The 17093-nt window shown below is 50.6% G+C and overlaps 1 protein-coding gene across 1 annotated transcript; it reads right to left on the bottom strand.

Moving 5' to 3' along the window:
- Nucleotides 1-3603, bottom strand: LOC100191954 (Tubby-like F-box protein 6). Its single transcript, NM_001137378.1, has 4 exons — nt 2587-3603; nt 2400-2487; nt 1029-1161; nt 1-939 (listed from the first exon to the last, which is right to left on the bottom strand). Exons 1-4 carry the CDS (start codon nt 2998-3000, stop codon nt 264-266), a joined length of 1311 nt encoding a protein of 436 aa, NP_001130850.1. The 5' UTR covers nt 3001-3603; the 3' UTR covers nt 1-263.
- Between the last annotated feature and the right edge of the window lie 13490 nt (nt 3604-17093).

The raw sequence follows: 17093 nt of genomic DNA, 5'->3' as shown, positions 1-17093 counted from the left end.
GAGCAAAATGGTCAACGTCCATTATCGATACGGCAGTGATATTTCACAGCCAAACATCCCAGCAATAATACATATAACAGTTGGGTAAACAAGGTCGCTCAAATCTCTTCCTATGGTACAGATGCTATCGCTCATCTCCACCTCACAAGCTACCATTTCGCCTGGGCAGCAGAGGCCCAGCATGGCAAGATAAAGAATTTACATCGCCCTGGAAGAACACGGACGTACACAAGACTCCACCCGCGATTTTAAACTACCGTCAATCATTCGCAGGCCGGTTTGGTGTCGAAGCTGGTCAGGCAGATCGCAAAGGCCTGGAACGCCGAGAGTGGGTACCGGTAGTCCATGGTGAATATATCCTTGCCTATCTTCCCAAACTGGAGGATCACCTTCTCCTGCTCCGCTGCGGGGATGTTTAGGGAAGGATCAACAGAGGCGACGAGCTGGAAGTTCTTCACTGACGCGACGGTGACACGCCCCCGGAAGTTGAGGCACCAACACTGCAGCTGCTCATGCCAACGAGGAGCTTTGTTCTTCAGCACTAGAGGTGTTCCGTTCACGCAGGCCGGTCCAGACAGATCGGCGCTGAGGCTTGTCGAAGAGAATTCTACAGCCACTTCCTTCCCTTTGGCACTAGGTAAGGTGGACGACACTGGCTCGTCAAGCGACTGGATGGCGCCTGTAGGGGTAGGGGCCTTCCCGCCCTCCTGGATGCACTCAGCTGGTATTGAGTGCATGGTGCATTGCATTCTCCTTGGACCCCTGTTGCGTAGGACGGTGAGCTCGTACGTGACTGTAGCAACATTGTAATTGCCTAGCGGCAGTCTCGGTGATACTTGCTTGGACTGCCTTTTGCTTGTCTTATTGTTTGGTAGCACTACAGCGTCAGGAGGAGGCTGGCTGTCGAAGATTGTGAACTTTGTGCCGAGGAAGTTTGGCCTGGTTTTATGAGAAGCAATGGCGAGGTTAGGTCACTAAGACAAAGAAAAACAATCATGCCACATAAGTTGGCATAATAAGCATCTTACTTCAGTTTGCCAACGTAGGTGCTACTAGAGTGAGAGAAATCATCAGAGACCAGTGATATCACAAAATAAGTCCTTGTGGCACGCCTGACCTTACGGGCAGCAAGCAATAACTTGTCTTTCTCCACATTCATAGCTGCATAATATACAATGTCAATATGTCATCAGTAAATGATGTGGAATCACATTAAGCGAGCACATATAAGCTACAGAGTTATTGTAAAATTGTCACCACCAAGACTTGTACCCTAAGCAGGAGGTGGGGCACATCTAGCGCAAATACGAATGTGCAGAGAAGTATGCATATCGTGGATAGTCAACAATAACAACTTGTTGCCTATTCTAGTGAAACATAATGCACTGTTCTTCCAACAGCTGAGCTAATCTTTGGGCCCTGCTAATTTTGCTATGAATACAAGGAAAGCAACTTCAATGTGGTCAGATAGGTATGTTCAGTCTGTACCGGATGCTCACACAGTTCACTAGTTACAGTTGGTTCTCAAACCATGCTAGCAGCCAACCCATCTCTTGCAGAGAAAAGAGAAATTATTCGGTTGTTTTGGATTGTAAACTTGTAGGATGAATTTTTGTGTAGTATGCTCAAACAGACAAGGTAAAAAAAATCCAGGCATGGAAATAGCTGAGACCAATGCTCTTTCACGAAGTAGAAAATATTTTGACACATACTCCCTCCGTTCCAAATTAAAATTCGTTTTACCTTTTTACTAGATTCATACAATAATTAATGTACGTGTGTGGGTGTGCGTGTCTAGGTTCATAATTATCCATATGAATATGGACATAAAAATCTAGAGCTAAAACGACTACTATTTTAGGACGGAGGGAGTATCAAAGAACAGAAACATTTTGTTGTTCATCTGACTTGAACCTAGCGTTTTCCCTTCAATGAAGTAGGAAATCTTTTTACATATACTCCCTCCCTCCCAAAATATAGTTCTTTCTAGCCCTCTTTTTTTCTATCCACATTCGAATGTATGATAATGAACATAGACATACATATAAACCACATTCATAAATTAATTAAGTAATGTATGTTTAGTCTAAAACGAATTATATTTTGGGACGAAGGGAGTATAAAATAACATAACCATTTTGTTGTTCACCAGACCTAAACTTAACATTTTTAATACAAAACCTATACACCTAAATACCTAATCAACTAAGTTAAGTTACCATATTAGATGATCATTGCAAGGAATTTCATTCAGGATTTTATTCTTGCAAATTGGCAGTTGATCAATGTAGCCATAACTAAAACACTAAAACAGTTCATCTCGAGGCAGACAAATGACTACAAAAGAGGTAAGAACTGCACTATCTTTCGACGGCCAAAAATGATACTCCATAACTTACATGGGCTGAGCCCTAGGTAGAGTAGATATGTGGATGTTGCCCTCTCCCTCCTCACAAAACATTGGACCGGCATTTCACGAGGCCCCGGCTGCGCAAAGTAAAGTTAGCATCAAGATATGCAGATTCTCAATACACCTTAACCGGCAAACTTCACATGAATCGTGATATCAGAGAACAAGGCAGATACCTGCTTAAGGGATATGGGGAAGGTGATCCTGCCACACTCCTCGAGCGTCTTCACCACCTCCTTGGTGACCTCGCGCCATGATCGGCAAATGGCTGCGCATGCCACGACCTGGCGCCGCGCCGGCCACGTCGCCTCGCTGGACTCCACCCTCTGTATCACATCCAGCAGCAGTTCCGGAGGCAAGTTCGCCCACCGCCCCTGATGCTGATGATGCGGCCCCTCCGGGCCCGGACCCAGGCCCTGGCCCTGCCGATGCGACTGTTGCTGCTCCGCCCACAGGCTGGGCCAAGAATGCCGCGACCCCGAGCGGCCGTGGAAGGCACGCCCGTCGGAGCCGCTGCCGCCGCGTCTCGACATGCTCCCGATACCGTCCCTCATCTCCTTCAGCTCCCGCACAATGCTCTTGAGAGACATTGCAGCTTACAGCAAGCTCCTTCCGCCTTCGACGAAAGAAACTCCTAATGCTCCATGTCAAGATCCGCCATAACTAGAGCGAATCTAAACCCCAAAATAGCAGGGGGAAAGCTCATAAAGTGGTCGACATCACTCCCGCATCTACCCCGGCAAAGAAAACGACATTTTCCCCCCAAAAAAACTTGAAGCACGGCGCTCCCAAGAACAGCTCAAGAAACCCCCAAATTTGGACGGATTTGTCCAGAAGGCGAGCAAAGATTCCACCTTTCTTCTTGCGGCAGCTCGGATCTGAGGGCAGGCAGCAATGCAGTAGGCTACCAGCAAGGAATGAGTAAACCTTCCCTTGGATGGCCTAGAGATCCAAGTTTCTCCGGGTCCGCGGCTCGAAAGATGGAGTCCTCCAGCTCAGGAAGAGATCAAGGACCCCCTCTGCCAACCGTTACCATGAGATTTTCCAGCTGCTTCTCGTTGCTCCCCAGGAGCTCCAGATCTCCATCCTCCCTCTATAGACTCTGGATTTTTGCTTCCACCTTCCAGCTCTCTCTCTCTCTCCCCCCGCTCCAGTGCGCCAAATAATGAAATTTCGCCTCCAGTGCCGGTGCGGCGGACGGCGGTGCCGCTCCTCTATCTCCCGGCCCCCCTCAGCTCTTGTGAATTCTATGCACTTGTGTGTGGGACTGCGGGTTCACGTTGGGCAAAGGATAAAAGAGTCCGGAAAAGTTTGGGCGATTTTTTAAAGCACGGTGGGACAGCTTTTGTTTTTTTTTCTGAACTTCCATTCACTTTTCAAGGTGTTTATTATCTTTCTTGTGTCTGTGTGGTACTTGCAACTCATCAACTCCCAAAACTCACAACTGCCCAACAAGAATCCTATGCGATACTGTGGTCCGTTCCAGTAGCTCGCTCTGTCCACAACTGCTCGTCCACGACTCCACTCTACCGGCCGCTTTTCTAGTTTGCAGTTGAAGTGTTGAACAGCGCTGGTGAAGTGGTGACTGGTGAGGTAGCAGTACAAGGACAAGTTACTCCAGAGTGAAGCTACTTTTCGTGTTAAAAAGGTCTTCTCTAAAATACAAGGCTGTCTTTAATCGAATAGTTTATATGATTCTCAACTTCAAATGGGCCTCTTAGTTTTTTTTTGCCATCTTTGCGAAGATTAATTAATTATATATCACTAACAGCTGAGCCACTCACGTTATATTTTATATACCACTTAACCCACAATAATAATAAAAATTTAAAATTTCCACTTTAAATGTATAGAACGTTTTTGTGACCTCTAAAAATATTTTCTGTATATAAAAATTTTCTCCTCTCTATCCATTTTTATTATTTTATAATGAATTAAATAAAACTAGTATATATAAGACATTTGAAGGCCTGATAAATACATATATACAAAATCTACAGTAAAATACGTTTTTAATATAAATCTTTAACATATATCAGAATAATTTATCATAAGAGCCTCACTGTGATTGACAGAAAGGGTACTAGTACGACCGATTGGAGAAAACTTCACCTCGGCTAATTTCATATTGAGGCCCCCTTTGGTTAGAGGGAATAATCTTTAGTCATTGGATTGGTTTTTAGTCTTGTTTAGTCTCTATTTTGCCAAACGGAAGAACTAAAGTAGGGATTAATTGGCTTTAGTCTCTAGTCTCTCACATGGGTGCTATACTTCAATTACCATTGCTAGAAAACTGGTGTCAAACAAAAAAGGGGCATTTTGGTCTTTATGTGTTGCATTTATTTAAAATATGTTTAGTCCCTACAACCAAATATGATAGGGATTAAAATTTAGTCATGTACTAAATTTTAGTTTTAGAACTAATGGAACCAAACGGAGCATGAATATGTGTATACGTCCATCTACTAGCAAGAAATTAAGCTGTGTGGCTGCCAAAGCAATGAAAAAGACCAGAATTGCACTGCGTGGTAGTCACATGCATCTAAGCTATACATATGACCATGCAATCAGTAATTGGACTTGAAGCATACTGTTTTCATTTCATCCGATCCGAGCACGGTTTCTTAGATGGCCATCGGACATAAGAGAGTCGTCGAACTTTTACTGTTTTAATGTAGTGTATAGGTGGTAATATGCTTGAAATTTTATTTCTAAAGGTACTATTGGATTTTATTTTTATTTATTTTGAACTAAAACTAATTAATATCTGTAACTAATCTTGAAAAACATTTCGACCGTGACCTATTATCACCTGTAGACACAATACAATATAATTTGTCTGTCCCACGCAGACGCACCGCTTATTTTCCTTGCTCACTCTTTTCGTTCGCGGCTAGACGCTAACTAGCACCATGTGCTCCCCTTCACCTCATCGCGCATCTGGTCAGATGCTCAGATATAAGTAAGAGCAAGTTTAATAATATAGTCGATCGACGGCTATAACAATACTTGTTGACTATTATTTAGCTATTTATATATTAGTTGGTTCTTCGTTATTAAGATAGAACTTCACTGGTCTCTCTTACAAAGTTTTTAGGTTCTTGTATCTAAAACGCTATAAGTTTACAAGCGCTTCTCTTCTTTTCATCCATTTAGTCAATTTATAGCCTCTTATTACAATTGCTCTAACTAGGCCTCTGCACCGGCTGCCCGCCCTCAAGCGCCGACTATGGGGGCTTTGCACCACCTAGCTAACCACCAACACAGTTCGCGAGGGTGCTAGTGCGCCGCTGGCCTCGAGTGATACCGCAGTCAGCAGGGCACCGACCTCGCCCTCCTTCCTCGACTTGTCTACTCTATCCTATTTTCCTGCTAAAGCGAGCCTCAAGCTGTCCTAGCCTATTTAACAACTTGTGATTATCGAGCCAGCTTGACCCGAAAATCGCTCTGATAGATCGCGTCTGGACCGATGTTCACATGGTTCAAAGGATACGCGTGTAGTGTCCGACTCGATCACTCGGATTCCACAGGACCCTGATCCTCCTCTAAATGACCTCTTGCTCCATTCATCTTCTATTTTAAATGTTATTTTGTAAATAGTATAGTACGCATTATAAAAATAGTATTCTATACTACCATATGCACGCGACAGCCTAAACGTGTTAATTGTTATGCTTGGCTGGCGTGTTTCAACGTCAGATGTTTATGTGCGTACGTTTGAGGGGAAAAAAAGGCGACGTTCGTCAACTTCTGGGTACCAAAAGGCACGTGTGGTCCTAACTCCTAAAGTGCATTTCAGGCACGGTGCTCTAGTAAATTGCGTCCTAATCTTACGGAATATGTCCTGGACCGAGAAATTTCCTCGTAGTTTCACATGAGGCCCACCTGACCCGATTGCTTATTTGGTGGCTTGCTGAAACTTCCATACTTTTAACTCTAGTTAGGGTTATGTGGGCAAATACCGGCTTTGTCCCTGAAGGGTCTCACATCTCTATATAAGGAACATGTACACCCTTTCATATAACAGAGATCAGAAAGAGGCCAGAGGCCCAACCTTATATCCAGTGTCTCGCAGGCCCGGGCGGGAGGCATGTGCCACAAGTGCATAAAAACGGACCCCCCTCCCTCCAAGGGCCCCTAAAATAATAGTTAGTGATAATTTAATCAATATAAATTTTAGTAATGATTAGAAAGTCTAGCTAAGTCAGCTCGATAAAAATAAAACATAGTGTTTGTCGTAACAAGCGAGTACCAATATCTCATGCAACTCATTTTGGCTATATGGCGAAGTGCAGCTAGCACATGCTGGCATAACATCCAAACGTTAAGATCATTCATTACCGTTATTAAGTCATTTCCTATATTAATAATTCAATCAATGTTAATAAATGAGATTAATCTGTATCATCTATTCTTAACAAAAAAAAGAAAAAAAAATCGGTACAGGGCCTTCAATTATGCCGGCCCGGCCCTGGTGTCTCGTGTGTTTCCTCTGTCGTGTTTATGGGAAGGGAGACGTGTTCTCTACATCTTCTTGCGCCTCTACTGCTGACGGGAGGGAAGGGAGCTGATTTGGTGATCCGTGGTGACGTAGTTCTCAATACGTTATCAGCACGTTCTACCTCGACGTTGCTGCTGGATCAGATCTGCATCAACTCTCCGTCAATCCGGCAGGTCTCCGGCCTAGCCGAACTGTCCTACGCGACAGGCTTCGATTCTCCCTCTACGCAATCGAACGGTATGTTTACTGTTCTTTATCTGCTGCTGTGCACGTGCTACGATTTGTGTGCGACGAACTTGCCATCGCTGTCGTGGTGCACTGCACCTAAACCCCGGCAAGAAAACTTGTGGCGGTGTTGACCGTCCCTGCGCACAGAGCTCGCCCGACGCATACAATGCAACAGCCAGCGCAGCTGCCCTGTGCAGGAGACCTAGTCTTACATGCAATGTGCTTCTGCATGCGGCCCGCACGCACGCACCTGATGTGCCCCCACTACCTTATCTCATATTATTACGGCATGCAAGAATTGGTCCATGGATCCATTTGCTACGCTGCCCTACGGCATGCAAGAAGTGGTCTGCATGTGTGCATGCAAGAATTAGTTATATATTATTTTTATACTATTTATTCTTGTTGCAAATAGCAAGTAGAATAAAGCATATTTATATATTAATTAATTATTTCCTGTAGTAATTAATTAGTAGAAAAATATATGCTTCAAAATGAGGAAATACCTTTTGCACTCGATGTGCTTATGTTCATGTATTAATTTTAGTATTATTTTTCTGCTTTATTTCCGGTAGTAAGTAGCAGAAAATTATTTGAAATACATGTGAACGTTAGGTTGCACATTTTTATGTCGCTCTAAATATTTATGATATGTTGAGCTTTTGGACTCACGTCGAGCGATTAAATTGTATAGTGGGTACTCAGACACATCGATCAGACTACGTTATTAATCGACGAGTTATGGCATTGGCTCAGCACTGGCTGCGCCCTGGCAACACGACGCAGTATTTGTGCCGTTCGAACTTGGTTGCGTCATGTGATTGCTATGTCGCGCTCTCCATTAATCGGATTGCTCTTGTTGAGTCAGACCGTCATCGCTGAGTCGCGTATTTTTTGCATGCCCTGTAGGCACTGTCTGTCTGACACGAGCCAAAATTGCGTCTGTTGCGCACGTTGCGTGGATTTATCGTGTACCCCAATTACCGAGCCATAATTATGCATGTTGCGCTTATTACGAAGGCTTGCTATACTGTCGTAGCCCTGATGGCCGCAACTGTGTTGCCGCCAGATACGCTGGAGCTTGTACTCGCGGAATGTGGTGGGTTATCCGAGCCCCTGAAGTCACAGCATAGCGCAACCTTCGTAAATAATTTCGTTTGGCTTTATATTTTGTTTGACATGTGTTGTGTGGCTTAATATATTTATATATATCGCCAAGTGGCCATAACAACTTTGACAAGCTCTATGGTGCTTGTAAGATCTAGGAAGTTAATGAAATACCTATGAAACACAAATTAATAATTCTCTGCTCTCTTCTCATGCATAAAGTTTTATCGGAACTAACCCGAAGATATATAATATAATGCATGAAAGCCTTTTTGGCATAAGACATCACAAATTGGGATTTTATTAGTAAGCAATATGACCTTACCAAATAATTTATGACCAAAAATCTCAGTCATACATTGCTCAACCAGATGTTAGCACATTGCTCTCTTTGTCGCTGAATGACATGAAGCAAACTATGAGATAAAAGGACATGTAGTCGCTAGCAACACGAAGTTGCGAGTATACCGAGAGGTTATTCTGAGAAGATTTTCACTATGTTGGTGTGAAAACTATTGTGTGTTCCCGTCGAACCACTTTGCTCATCCTATCTAGGACCTTTATGCTTATGTTGCATACATCTCTCAGAATTGTAAATACTCATGGTCGCTGAATTGACTCGAGATAGTCCCTTCACCAGTATGGTATACATTATAAGTCAAATGGTAATGGTCAGTCCTGAATGGACATATAACTGGGGTTTTGTAGTAGAACTATAATGGATTCTACTCTTTGACATGCTTACCGTAATCTATCTCTGATCTACCAGAAGTAAGAAGAGTAGAAAATAGCTATGAAATCCCACATCACCATAGAGCTTGAAGCGAAATTGGGCATTAATCTGTCACTGGCCCTTGGCACCGAAAGATCCATAATTCTTGACCACTAAGTTGTTGGTGTTGGTAATTTGTGATAGAAATATGAAGATATTGTAGAGACCTATTGTATCCTATCTACTCCTGATGATTTCTTCGTATGAGAGCAGTATTATCTGTTGTTAAGGTCTGGTCCCAGATGGATACCAGTCTTGTTTCGTTCTTGCCAAGCAGATATCATCATTTGCTTCATCAAAAGCTAGTTATATGGCGATTTTTCCTAGATAAAACGAATTTTTGGCCTTGTATGTTCTATTTCAAAACTTCTCTTTTTGCTGAACAATGAAGAGATCGAAATAATGCTTTATAGAACAAATTGGTGTATAATATGAGGAGAAAAGTTTGCCTTTTGGCAGCTTACACAACAAAAATTTGACTATTGGTATAAGTTCTCTCTCAAAATTATTATACCTAAAAATATTGCATTAATCGATACCCAATTTTAGAGCGGTATGAGTAATTGGGTAAACCATGGGCAGTGATAAAAACGAGCTGGACTATGCATCTCTGCATATAAAAATCTTTGCTTGGCAGCATTGGCCTGATGTCGTGCACTTTACTACCATTATCTACACACATATTTTCCTATGTGCTTAAAAGCACAATGCAACCAGTGAATGTCTTTGTGAGCGTTAGACCCTGATGGTCATTTTACTTGTTGATCTGAAGTCAACTAATGGCTCCAAACGACGAATGGTATTCATGAGCCCCTAAAGGGCCCTTATGGATAAAAATAGTGTTGTGCATGTTAGTCTAAATCTTAATGATTGACTGTGCATTTGGTAATAATAATAAGTTTGTAGAATTGTAACCACGAAGCAACTTGTTGTTGCGTGTCTCACTGGATGTTGAGACTAACCCTTCATGTTGAAGGAAAAAGATGTAGTATTCATGCCACTACATTAATCTAAGTCCAATGCTCACTGCATAAAACCCCTATCTGTAATGTGCGTAAGATTTCCCAAATAAATCACCACAATAGCATACATTGGCCACAACTAGATGATTGTGGTTGGGGATTTTATATGTATGCTTTTAGAACATCTCGGCATTAGGGGGAGGAATGCCCATATAATGTAATGCCTCAATATTCTATTAAACGCACAAAAGTCAAAATGAACCTGTCGTTCGGTGTGTACTCCTGTGTATATGGAGTTTGCCAGAAATCGTTGAGGAGTAACCATATTGGTCTGAATGCTTCTACCTGATGTAGATGTGGATATACCCGGGATTAATATTGTCGGCGTTTCGAACCCGGGGGGTCCCTGGACCGATGAGTAAATTGTCGCCGCGTGCCCCAGCCCAGATGGGTCGGCGCGAGACGGAGCGCGAAGGGGGGAAGCAGCCGGAGGGAGACAGGCGTAAAAGGGGAAACCCGCGGCCTTCGTGTTTGTCCCGCGCCCAGGTCGGGTGCGCTTGCAGTAGGGGGTTACAAGCATCCACGCGGGAGGGAGCGAGCGGCCTTACGCGAGCGTCGTCCCGTCCTTCCCCGCGCGACCAACCCTCGTAAGAGGGCCTTGGACCTTCCTTTTATAGGCGTAAGGAAAGGATCCAGGTGTACAATGGGGGGTGTAGCAGTGTGCTAACGTGTCTAGCGGAGGAGAGCTAGTGCCCTAAGTACATGCCATCGTGGCAGCCGGAGAGGTTTTGGCACCCGGTTCGTGTGGTGTCGTGGCCGTCGGAGGAGCGCTGGAGCCTGGCGGAAGGACAGCTATCGGGGCCGTCGAGTCCTTGCTGACGTCCTCTTGCTTCCGTAAGGGGGCTGAGAGTCGCCGTCATAGAGCATGCGAGGCGCCATCATTACTTATTTACCGGAGCGAGCCAGATGGGATGCCGGTCTTGTTCCCCGTAGCCTGAGTCAGCTTGGGGTAGGGTAATGATGGCGCCTCCTGTGACATGGTCGGTCCGAGCCCTGGGTTGGGCGAGGTGGAGGCTCCTCCGAGGTCGAGGTCGAGTCTGTCTTCCAAGGCCGAGGTCGAGTCCGAGCCCCTGGGTCGGGCGAGGCGGAGACCGTCGGCTGAGGCCAGGGCTGAGTCCGAGTCCGAGCCCTGGGGTCGGGCGAAGCGGAGTTCGTCGTCTTCCGGGGCTGAGCCTGAGTCCGAGCCCTGGGGTCGGGCGGAGCGGAGTTCGTCGTCTTCCGGGGCTGAGCCCGAGTCCGAGCCCTGGGGTCGGGCGAAGCGGAGTTTCCTATGGCGCCTGAGGCCGGACTTGGCTGCTGTCAGCCTCACTCTGTCGAGTGGCACAGCAGTCGGAGCGGCGCAGGCGGCGCTGTCCTCTTGTCAGGCCGGTCAGTGGAGCGGCGAAGTGACTACGGTCACTTCGGCTCTGTCGACTGAAGGGCGCGCGTCAGGATAAGGTGTCAGGCCACCTTTGCATTAAATGCTCCTGCGATACGGTCGGTCGGCGTGGCAACTTGGCCAAGGTTACTTCTTAGTGAAGACTGGGCCTCGGGCGAGCCGAAGGTGTGTCCGTTGCCGGAGGGGGTCCTCGGGCGAGACGTAAATCCGCCAGGGTCGGCTGCCCTTGCCCGAGGCTGGGCTCGAGCGAGGCGAGATCGCGTCCCTTGAATGGACCGATCCTTGACTTAATCGCACCCATCAGGCCTTTGCAGCTTTGTGCTGATGGGGGTTACCAGCTGAGATTAGGAGTCTTGAGGGTACCCCTAATTATGGTCCCCGACAGTAGCCCCCAAGCCTCAAAGGGAGTGTTAATACTCGCTTGGAGGCTTTCGTCGCACTTTTTTGCAAGGGGACCAGCCTTTCTCGGTTGCGTTTTGTTCCGGTGGGTGCGCGCGAGCGCACCTGCCGGGTGTAGCCCCCGAGGCCTCAGAGGAGTGGTTTGACTCCTTCGAGGTCTTAGTGCGTTTCGCAATGCTTCGGCCGGTCTGGTTGTTCCCTCATGCGAGCTGGCCGTAGCCCGGGTGCACGGTCGGGTCCCAAGTTCTCGGGCTGGTATGTTGACGCTGTCAACGGATTGGTCGGAGCCGGGTTTGCGAGAGCAGCCCCCGAGCCTCTGCACAGGGCGAGAGGACGGTCAAGGACAGACTCGACTTTTTTACATACGCCCCTGCGTCGCCTTTCCGCAAGGAGGAGGGGGGAAAAGCGCCATGTTGCCCTTGGAGGGCGCCGAACATGGTGTCTCCAGTGAGCTGCTGACGGGTAATCCGAGTGGACGCCCGTGCCCCATTTGTTAGGGGTCGGCTAGAGGCCCGGAGGCGCGCTCCAAAAGTACCTGCGGGTGATCTGCCGGACCCGGTCCCCTTTTGACGGGGTCCGAGGGCTCGATGCCTCCCTCTGATGGGATTCTGTTACACGATCGTTCCCGCTGGTCTCGGAAATGTCCTAGGGTACGTCGGGAGCGTAGCCCGAGCCTTGGTTATGTATCAAACGTGCCCAGGGTCATCCCTCGCTCTGCGTCTGAGGCGGCTGTGAACCCTTCGAGGGCCAGCCTACGAACCCCTGATCAGTAGTGGGCGCGGAGCCCGAGTGGCCTGAGGCGGCCGTTGAACCCTTCCGAGGGGCCGACCCTCGAACCTCTGACCAGTAGTGGGCGCGGAGCCCGAGCGTTCTGAGGTGGCTGTTGAACCCCTCCGAGGGGCCAGCCTTCGAACCTCTCATCAGTAGGGGGGCTCGGGGCCCGTTTCCTTCGCGGAGAAGGATCCCTTTCGGGGTATCCCCCTTTCCCGGTCCCTGTTGTAAGAGAGAGAAAGAGGAAAAGGATACGAAATCGAATGACGTGGCGTACCTTTTTTGACGCGGTCGTTATGGCGAAGGCGAAGCGTCGCCCGCTTCTCCTGCCAAAGGTGCCGCCTGTCCCGCCGCAGAGTTAATGCGACGGGACGAGTGGTTCGCGGGGCGGCCGTTGCGCGTGTGCGAGCCGTTCGAGGAACGGGCGTTTCGCTTTGAGTTTTGAATCCCGCTGTGGGTTCGGGCGATGCGTTGAACGAGTCTCGCCTGGGTCTTTATATATTCGGGAGAGGGTCCGGTGATGGTTCTTTGCTCTGCTACTTGTCTCCTTCTTAGGTTTTTGCAACCCGAGGGATTAGCCAGAGAAAGGGAAACCGCCCACCCAGTCCTTTCCGCCGCCACCTCCTCTGCTTGGTGATGGCCGACCGGGTGACCATTATTCCGCCGCGCGACCCATGGCCTTTCTCCACAGTCACGGCGGATGACCTGGAGGCCCTTGTTGCTGAGGGTTTACTTCGCCCTCTCTCCGATGAGAGGCAGCCGGAGTGGATGCCCCCCCCCGAGCGGAGCCGCCCCGTCCCCGCCGCCGGGGTATGTCGTGAGCTTCGTCTCCTTCCACGAGTGGGGGTTCGGAGTGCCGGCAAGTCGCTTTATGCGGGCGATTCTGCATGTCTACGGAGTGGAGCTGCACAACCTCAGCCCTAACTCCATCTCGCAAGCCGCCATCTTCGCAGCGGTTTGCGAAGGATACTTGGGGATTGACCCTCACTGGGACCTGTGGACTCATTTCTTCTCCGTGGAGCTTTTTGCTTCGTCGACGGGGGAGAGAAGGGTCCGCGCGGCAGTGCGGGCCGGTGGCTGCATCCTCCAGCTGAGGCAGGTGCGGGCGCCGCAATATATTCCCGCCATCCTTGCGTCCTCGAACAAAGGGTGGCAGCGCCGGTGGTTCTATCTCCGAAATGACGACGGGGGGCTCCCGTCGTTTTCTCAGCGAGTGGTGACCGTCGCCGCCGATGCTTGGCGCTACGGGACCCCGCACGACATACAGAAGAATCTCCAGCCCCTTCTGAAGGCCCTGGAGGTGTTGCGGAAAGGAGGGCTCACCGCTGCGGGAGTGATTGCCGCCATTCATCGCCGGAGGGTGCTTCCCTTGGCGAAGCGGCGGTTGCCGCTTTGGGAGATGACGCCAGAGGCCGACTTGGAGGGTTCGCGGATGCCCTCGGATCCCCTTCCCGTCGACGACCTCCACGGGCGGGTAGCCGTCGCGTTGGGAAAACCGGACGCCGGTGCCCTTTCCCAGCCCTTGATGCATCCCGACCGCGGGTGTGTGTCCCTGGTGAGTGTCCGCTCCTTCTTTCTCCTTGCGTCGGGTTGCCCTTGGTCCCCACGGTCCAGACTTTTCGTCTGTCTCCAGGAGGTAGGGTGTCACAAGCCTTCCCGGCCACCGGTCCCGGAGGACGCGGTGGACCGAGCTGCGCGGCGGGTTGCCGCGGAGAAGAGGAAGGAGAAAAAGGATGCAAAGAAGGCTCGGGCCCGCGAGCGGACGCGGGCCCGAGACGCCTTGGAAAAGCTCCGTCGTCGGCAGGAGAGGGAAGGACTCCCGAGGGAGCCGTCGCCGGAAACGCCTGACGACGACGACGACGATGAAGATGATGACGAAGATGACGATATGGCTGCCCGCCTTGGCCTCAGCTCGGGTTTGAGGCTAGGCCAGGAGTCGTCAAGCCAGCCCCCGAGCGGGCTGGCGCCGTCGATTTCCGGGGCCGGGACGCCGGGGTCCCGGTCCGAAGAGCGGGGGCAGACCGAGGGGGTCCTTGACCACTCGGCTAGGGAAGTTGAGGTGACCCCGGGGAGTCAGGCCGAGCTGCCTGTTCCCCGAAAACCGTCGCCCGTGTCGGCCGCGCAGGAGGGCGATCCTCAGGTCGTCGTGGCAGCGCCTGTGCAGTCCGTCTCCTGGGCGTCTAGGGCGCCCAAGGCGAGGATGGTACCGAAGCTGGCGGCGAGGCAGACCTCGGCGGTACCTTCGGGGGTCGAGGTTCGAGAGACCTCCCCACAGGCACAGTTGATCATGGCCCGGAGTGGGTAAGTACCTTAGAATGTCTTCGTCTCAGCTCCTCCTTTATATGTCCCGACCCTGACTTTCCTTTCCTCCTTAGCAAGCGGAGTCATGGCCCGACTGATCTGGCTCCCTAGAAGGTCCTCAAGACGGCGTCGTCTTCCGCAGCCGGTGCCGCGCCGGGCTTCGCCGGCCAGCTGACCTTCTCGCAAGACGACCCACGGCGGGGGGCTCAGGCGGCACCAGTTGCCGTGGAGCGAGTTCCCGAGGCCGGCTCTTCTGTCGAGGCGGCCGTCGCGCTGGGGGAGGCGGCTGGCGCGGTCGTGGCTTCGGGCCCACCAGACATGCCGCCGGCGCTGGCGCCGGCTGCTGCCGAAGCCGTTGCCGTCCTGGCCGTGGAGCGACCCGTCGCCGCCGACGTTGAGATGGCCGAGGCATCGCTACTTGGTGCCTCGGAGGAGGGGGGCGTGGAACCGTGACCCGTCCTGCCGAGCGGCAGCCTTGTCCATGCGCGGCGGAGCTCCGAGGGGCGGCGCCAGTTGCTCCGGTTCCGGACCCATGAGGCCTCAGATACCTTCTTCGTTCTTGATGATGAGCGGGAGGAGCAGTCTTGGGACGAGCTTCGCGAGTGTGCCGAGGCAACGGTGGGGTCGCTTCGGTCATCCTTGGAGGTCTTTTGCAGGGACGTCCCCAAGATCCTCCAGGTAATGATTTCAGGCATACCTTTTTTCGTGATCAAGGCGTCCTTTGTGACGCCCCGCTTCCTTCCCTCAGGATCTGACGGATCTGAGCGCCGCCAAGTCATCGTTCATCCGTCGCGAGGTCGATATCTGGGGTTCGCTGCGATCCCTGAGGACCTCGCTTGCCAGGGCTACAGTGCGCCTCTCCCAGCAGGGCGCCGAGGTGGCGGACCTTCGGTTGCTCTGTGCCGATCTGGGAGCAGAGGCAGCAGCGGCACGCACAGAGGTGCAGCGGCGGCAGTCGGAGCTTGACCAGGTCACCGATGAGCGGGATCAATCTCGGGGCCGGGCCGCCGAGGCCGAAAGCCGGGCCGGAGCCCTTGCAGCAGACCTAGTCGTAGCCCAAGCCGCATCCTCGGAGCAGCGTGCCCGAGCCGGAGGTATGTCCTGGCTGTTTTCGGTTTTTGTTTCAGCTCGTTTCCTCCACTTGTGTTTGAGGCCTTGCGCTTTGGCTGTTCGCAGAGCTCGAGTCTGCCCTTGATGAGTCCACCTAGAGATGGCAATGGGGAACCGATCCCCGATTCCCCGCGGGGAATTCCTCTATTAGGGGATGAGGATGGGGAAGTTTCTTTCCCCACGGGGATATAAACGGGGGAAAATTCTCCCCCGACGGGTAAACGGGGACGGGGATGGAGAAGCATTCCCCATCCCCGTTACCCGCGGGGACCCGTTAAAAGTACATGTGACAATGATTTCATGTAATAATTAATGATAAAAATAAAGAATTATCTTGTCAAGAGATTACCCGTTGTACAAATACATTGATTTTAATGTGCACATAATGATTTTTACATCTAACAATGTGTATAAGTGACAATGTTTTACATTAATAACAAATAAAGTACAATTTAATTATAATTTAAGCGGGGATGGGGAAGAAATGTCCCGCGCAAACATTCGTGGGGATCCTCGCGGGGAAATTTTTTCGTCGCGGGGACGGGTTTGGGGAGCTAAAACCCGACGGGGAATTCCCCGTTGCCATCCCTAAGTCCACCAGGGCGCTTGCTCAGGCGGCCGAGCAGAGGGAGGCCGACCACGCGGCCATGTCCGAGGCCATCTCGGCTTTCTGCCGGGTCTTTGGCTTCGGCGACGTCCCCTCGGGAAGCTCCCCTCAAAGTCGCCTGCAGGCCTTGGGTGACCATGTGTGTGGCAGACTCCGCGAGGCGCTACATCACGGCGTCAGGCGGGCCTTCGCCGTGCTTGCTTCCCACTACGTCGTGGATCTGGAGCGGGTCAGCGAGGGGTATTGCCTCCGTGACGAAGATGAAGCCGCCCTGGCTGAAGTCCAGAGGCTCGACGCGGCCGCCGCGGGCCCGAGCGCGGTGCTGGCAACCACCTTCGAGGCAGAGATCCTCTCGCCTGCGCCGTCGTCCGAGGCCGGGGCGGACTTTGCCGAGGGTGGGGACGAAGCCAAGGGCGCGGCTCCTTCTCCGGGCGACGCCTGACTCTGCCGGAGCAGTTTTCTTTGAATGCACATGTGTCTTTTGCGG

This window comes from Zea mays, chromosome 4 (assembly GCF_902167145.1).
Source record: "Zea mays cultivar B73 chromosome 4, Zm-B73-REFERENCE-NAM-5.0, whole genome shotgun sequence".
Lineage (NCBI taxonomy): Eukaryota > Viridiplantae > Streptophyta > Magnoliopsida > Poales > Poaceae > Zea > Zea mays.
This window is presented reverse-complemented; position numbering and strand designations above follow the sequence as displayed.

Bases quoted from the DNA above. Each gene is read 5' to 3' on its own strand.
- LOC100191954 (NM_001137378.1), bottom strand. From the start codon at position 3,000: ATGTCTCTCAAGAGCATTGTGCGGGAGCTGAAGGAGATGAGGGACGGT. The intron at 1,162-2,399 runs GTAAGTTATGGA...TATATTATGCAG, and splicing joins CTACCTAGGGCTCAGCCCAT to CTATGAATGTGGAGAAAGAC. The intron at 940-1,028 runs GTAAGATGCTTA...TCATAAAACCAG, and splicing joins ACCTACGTTGGCAAACTGAA to GCCAAACTTCCTCGGCACAA.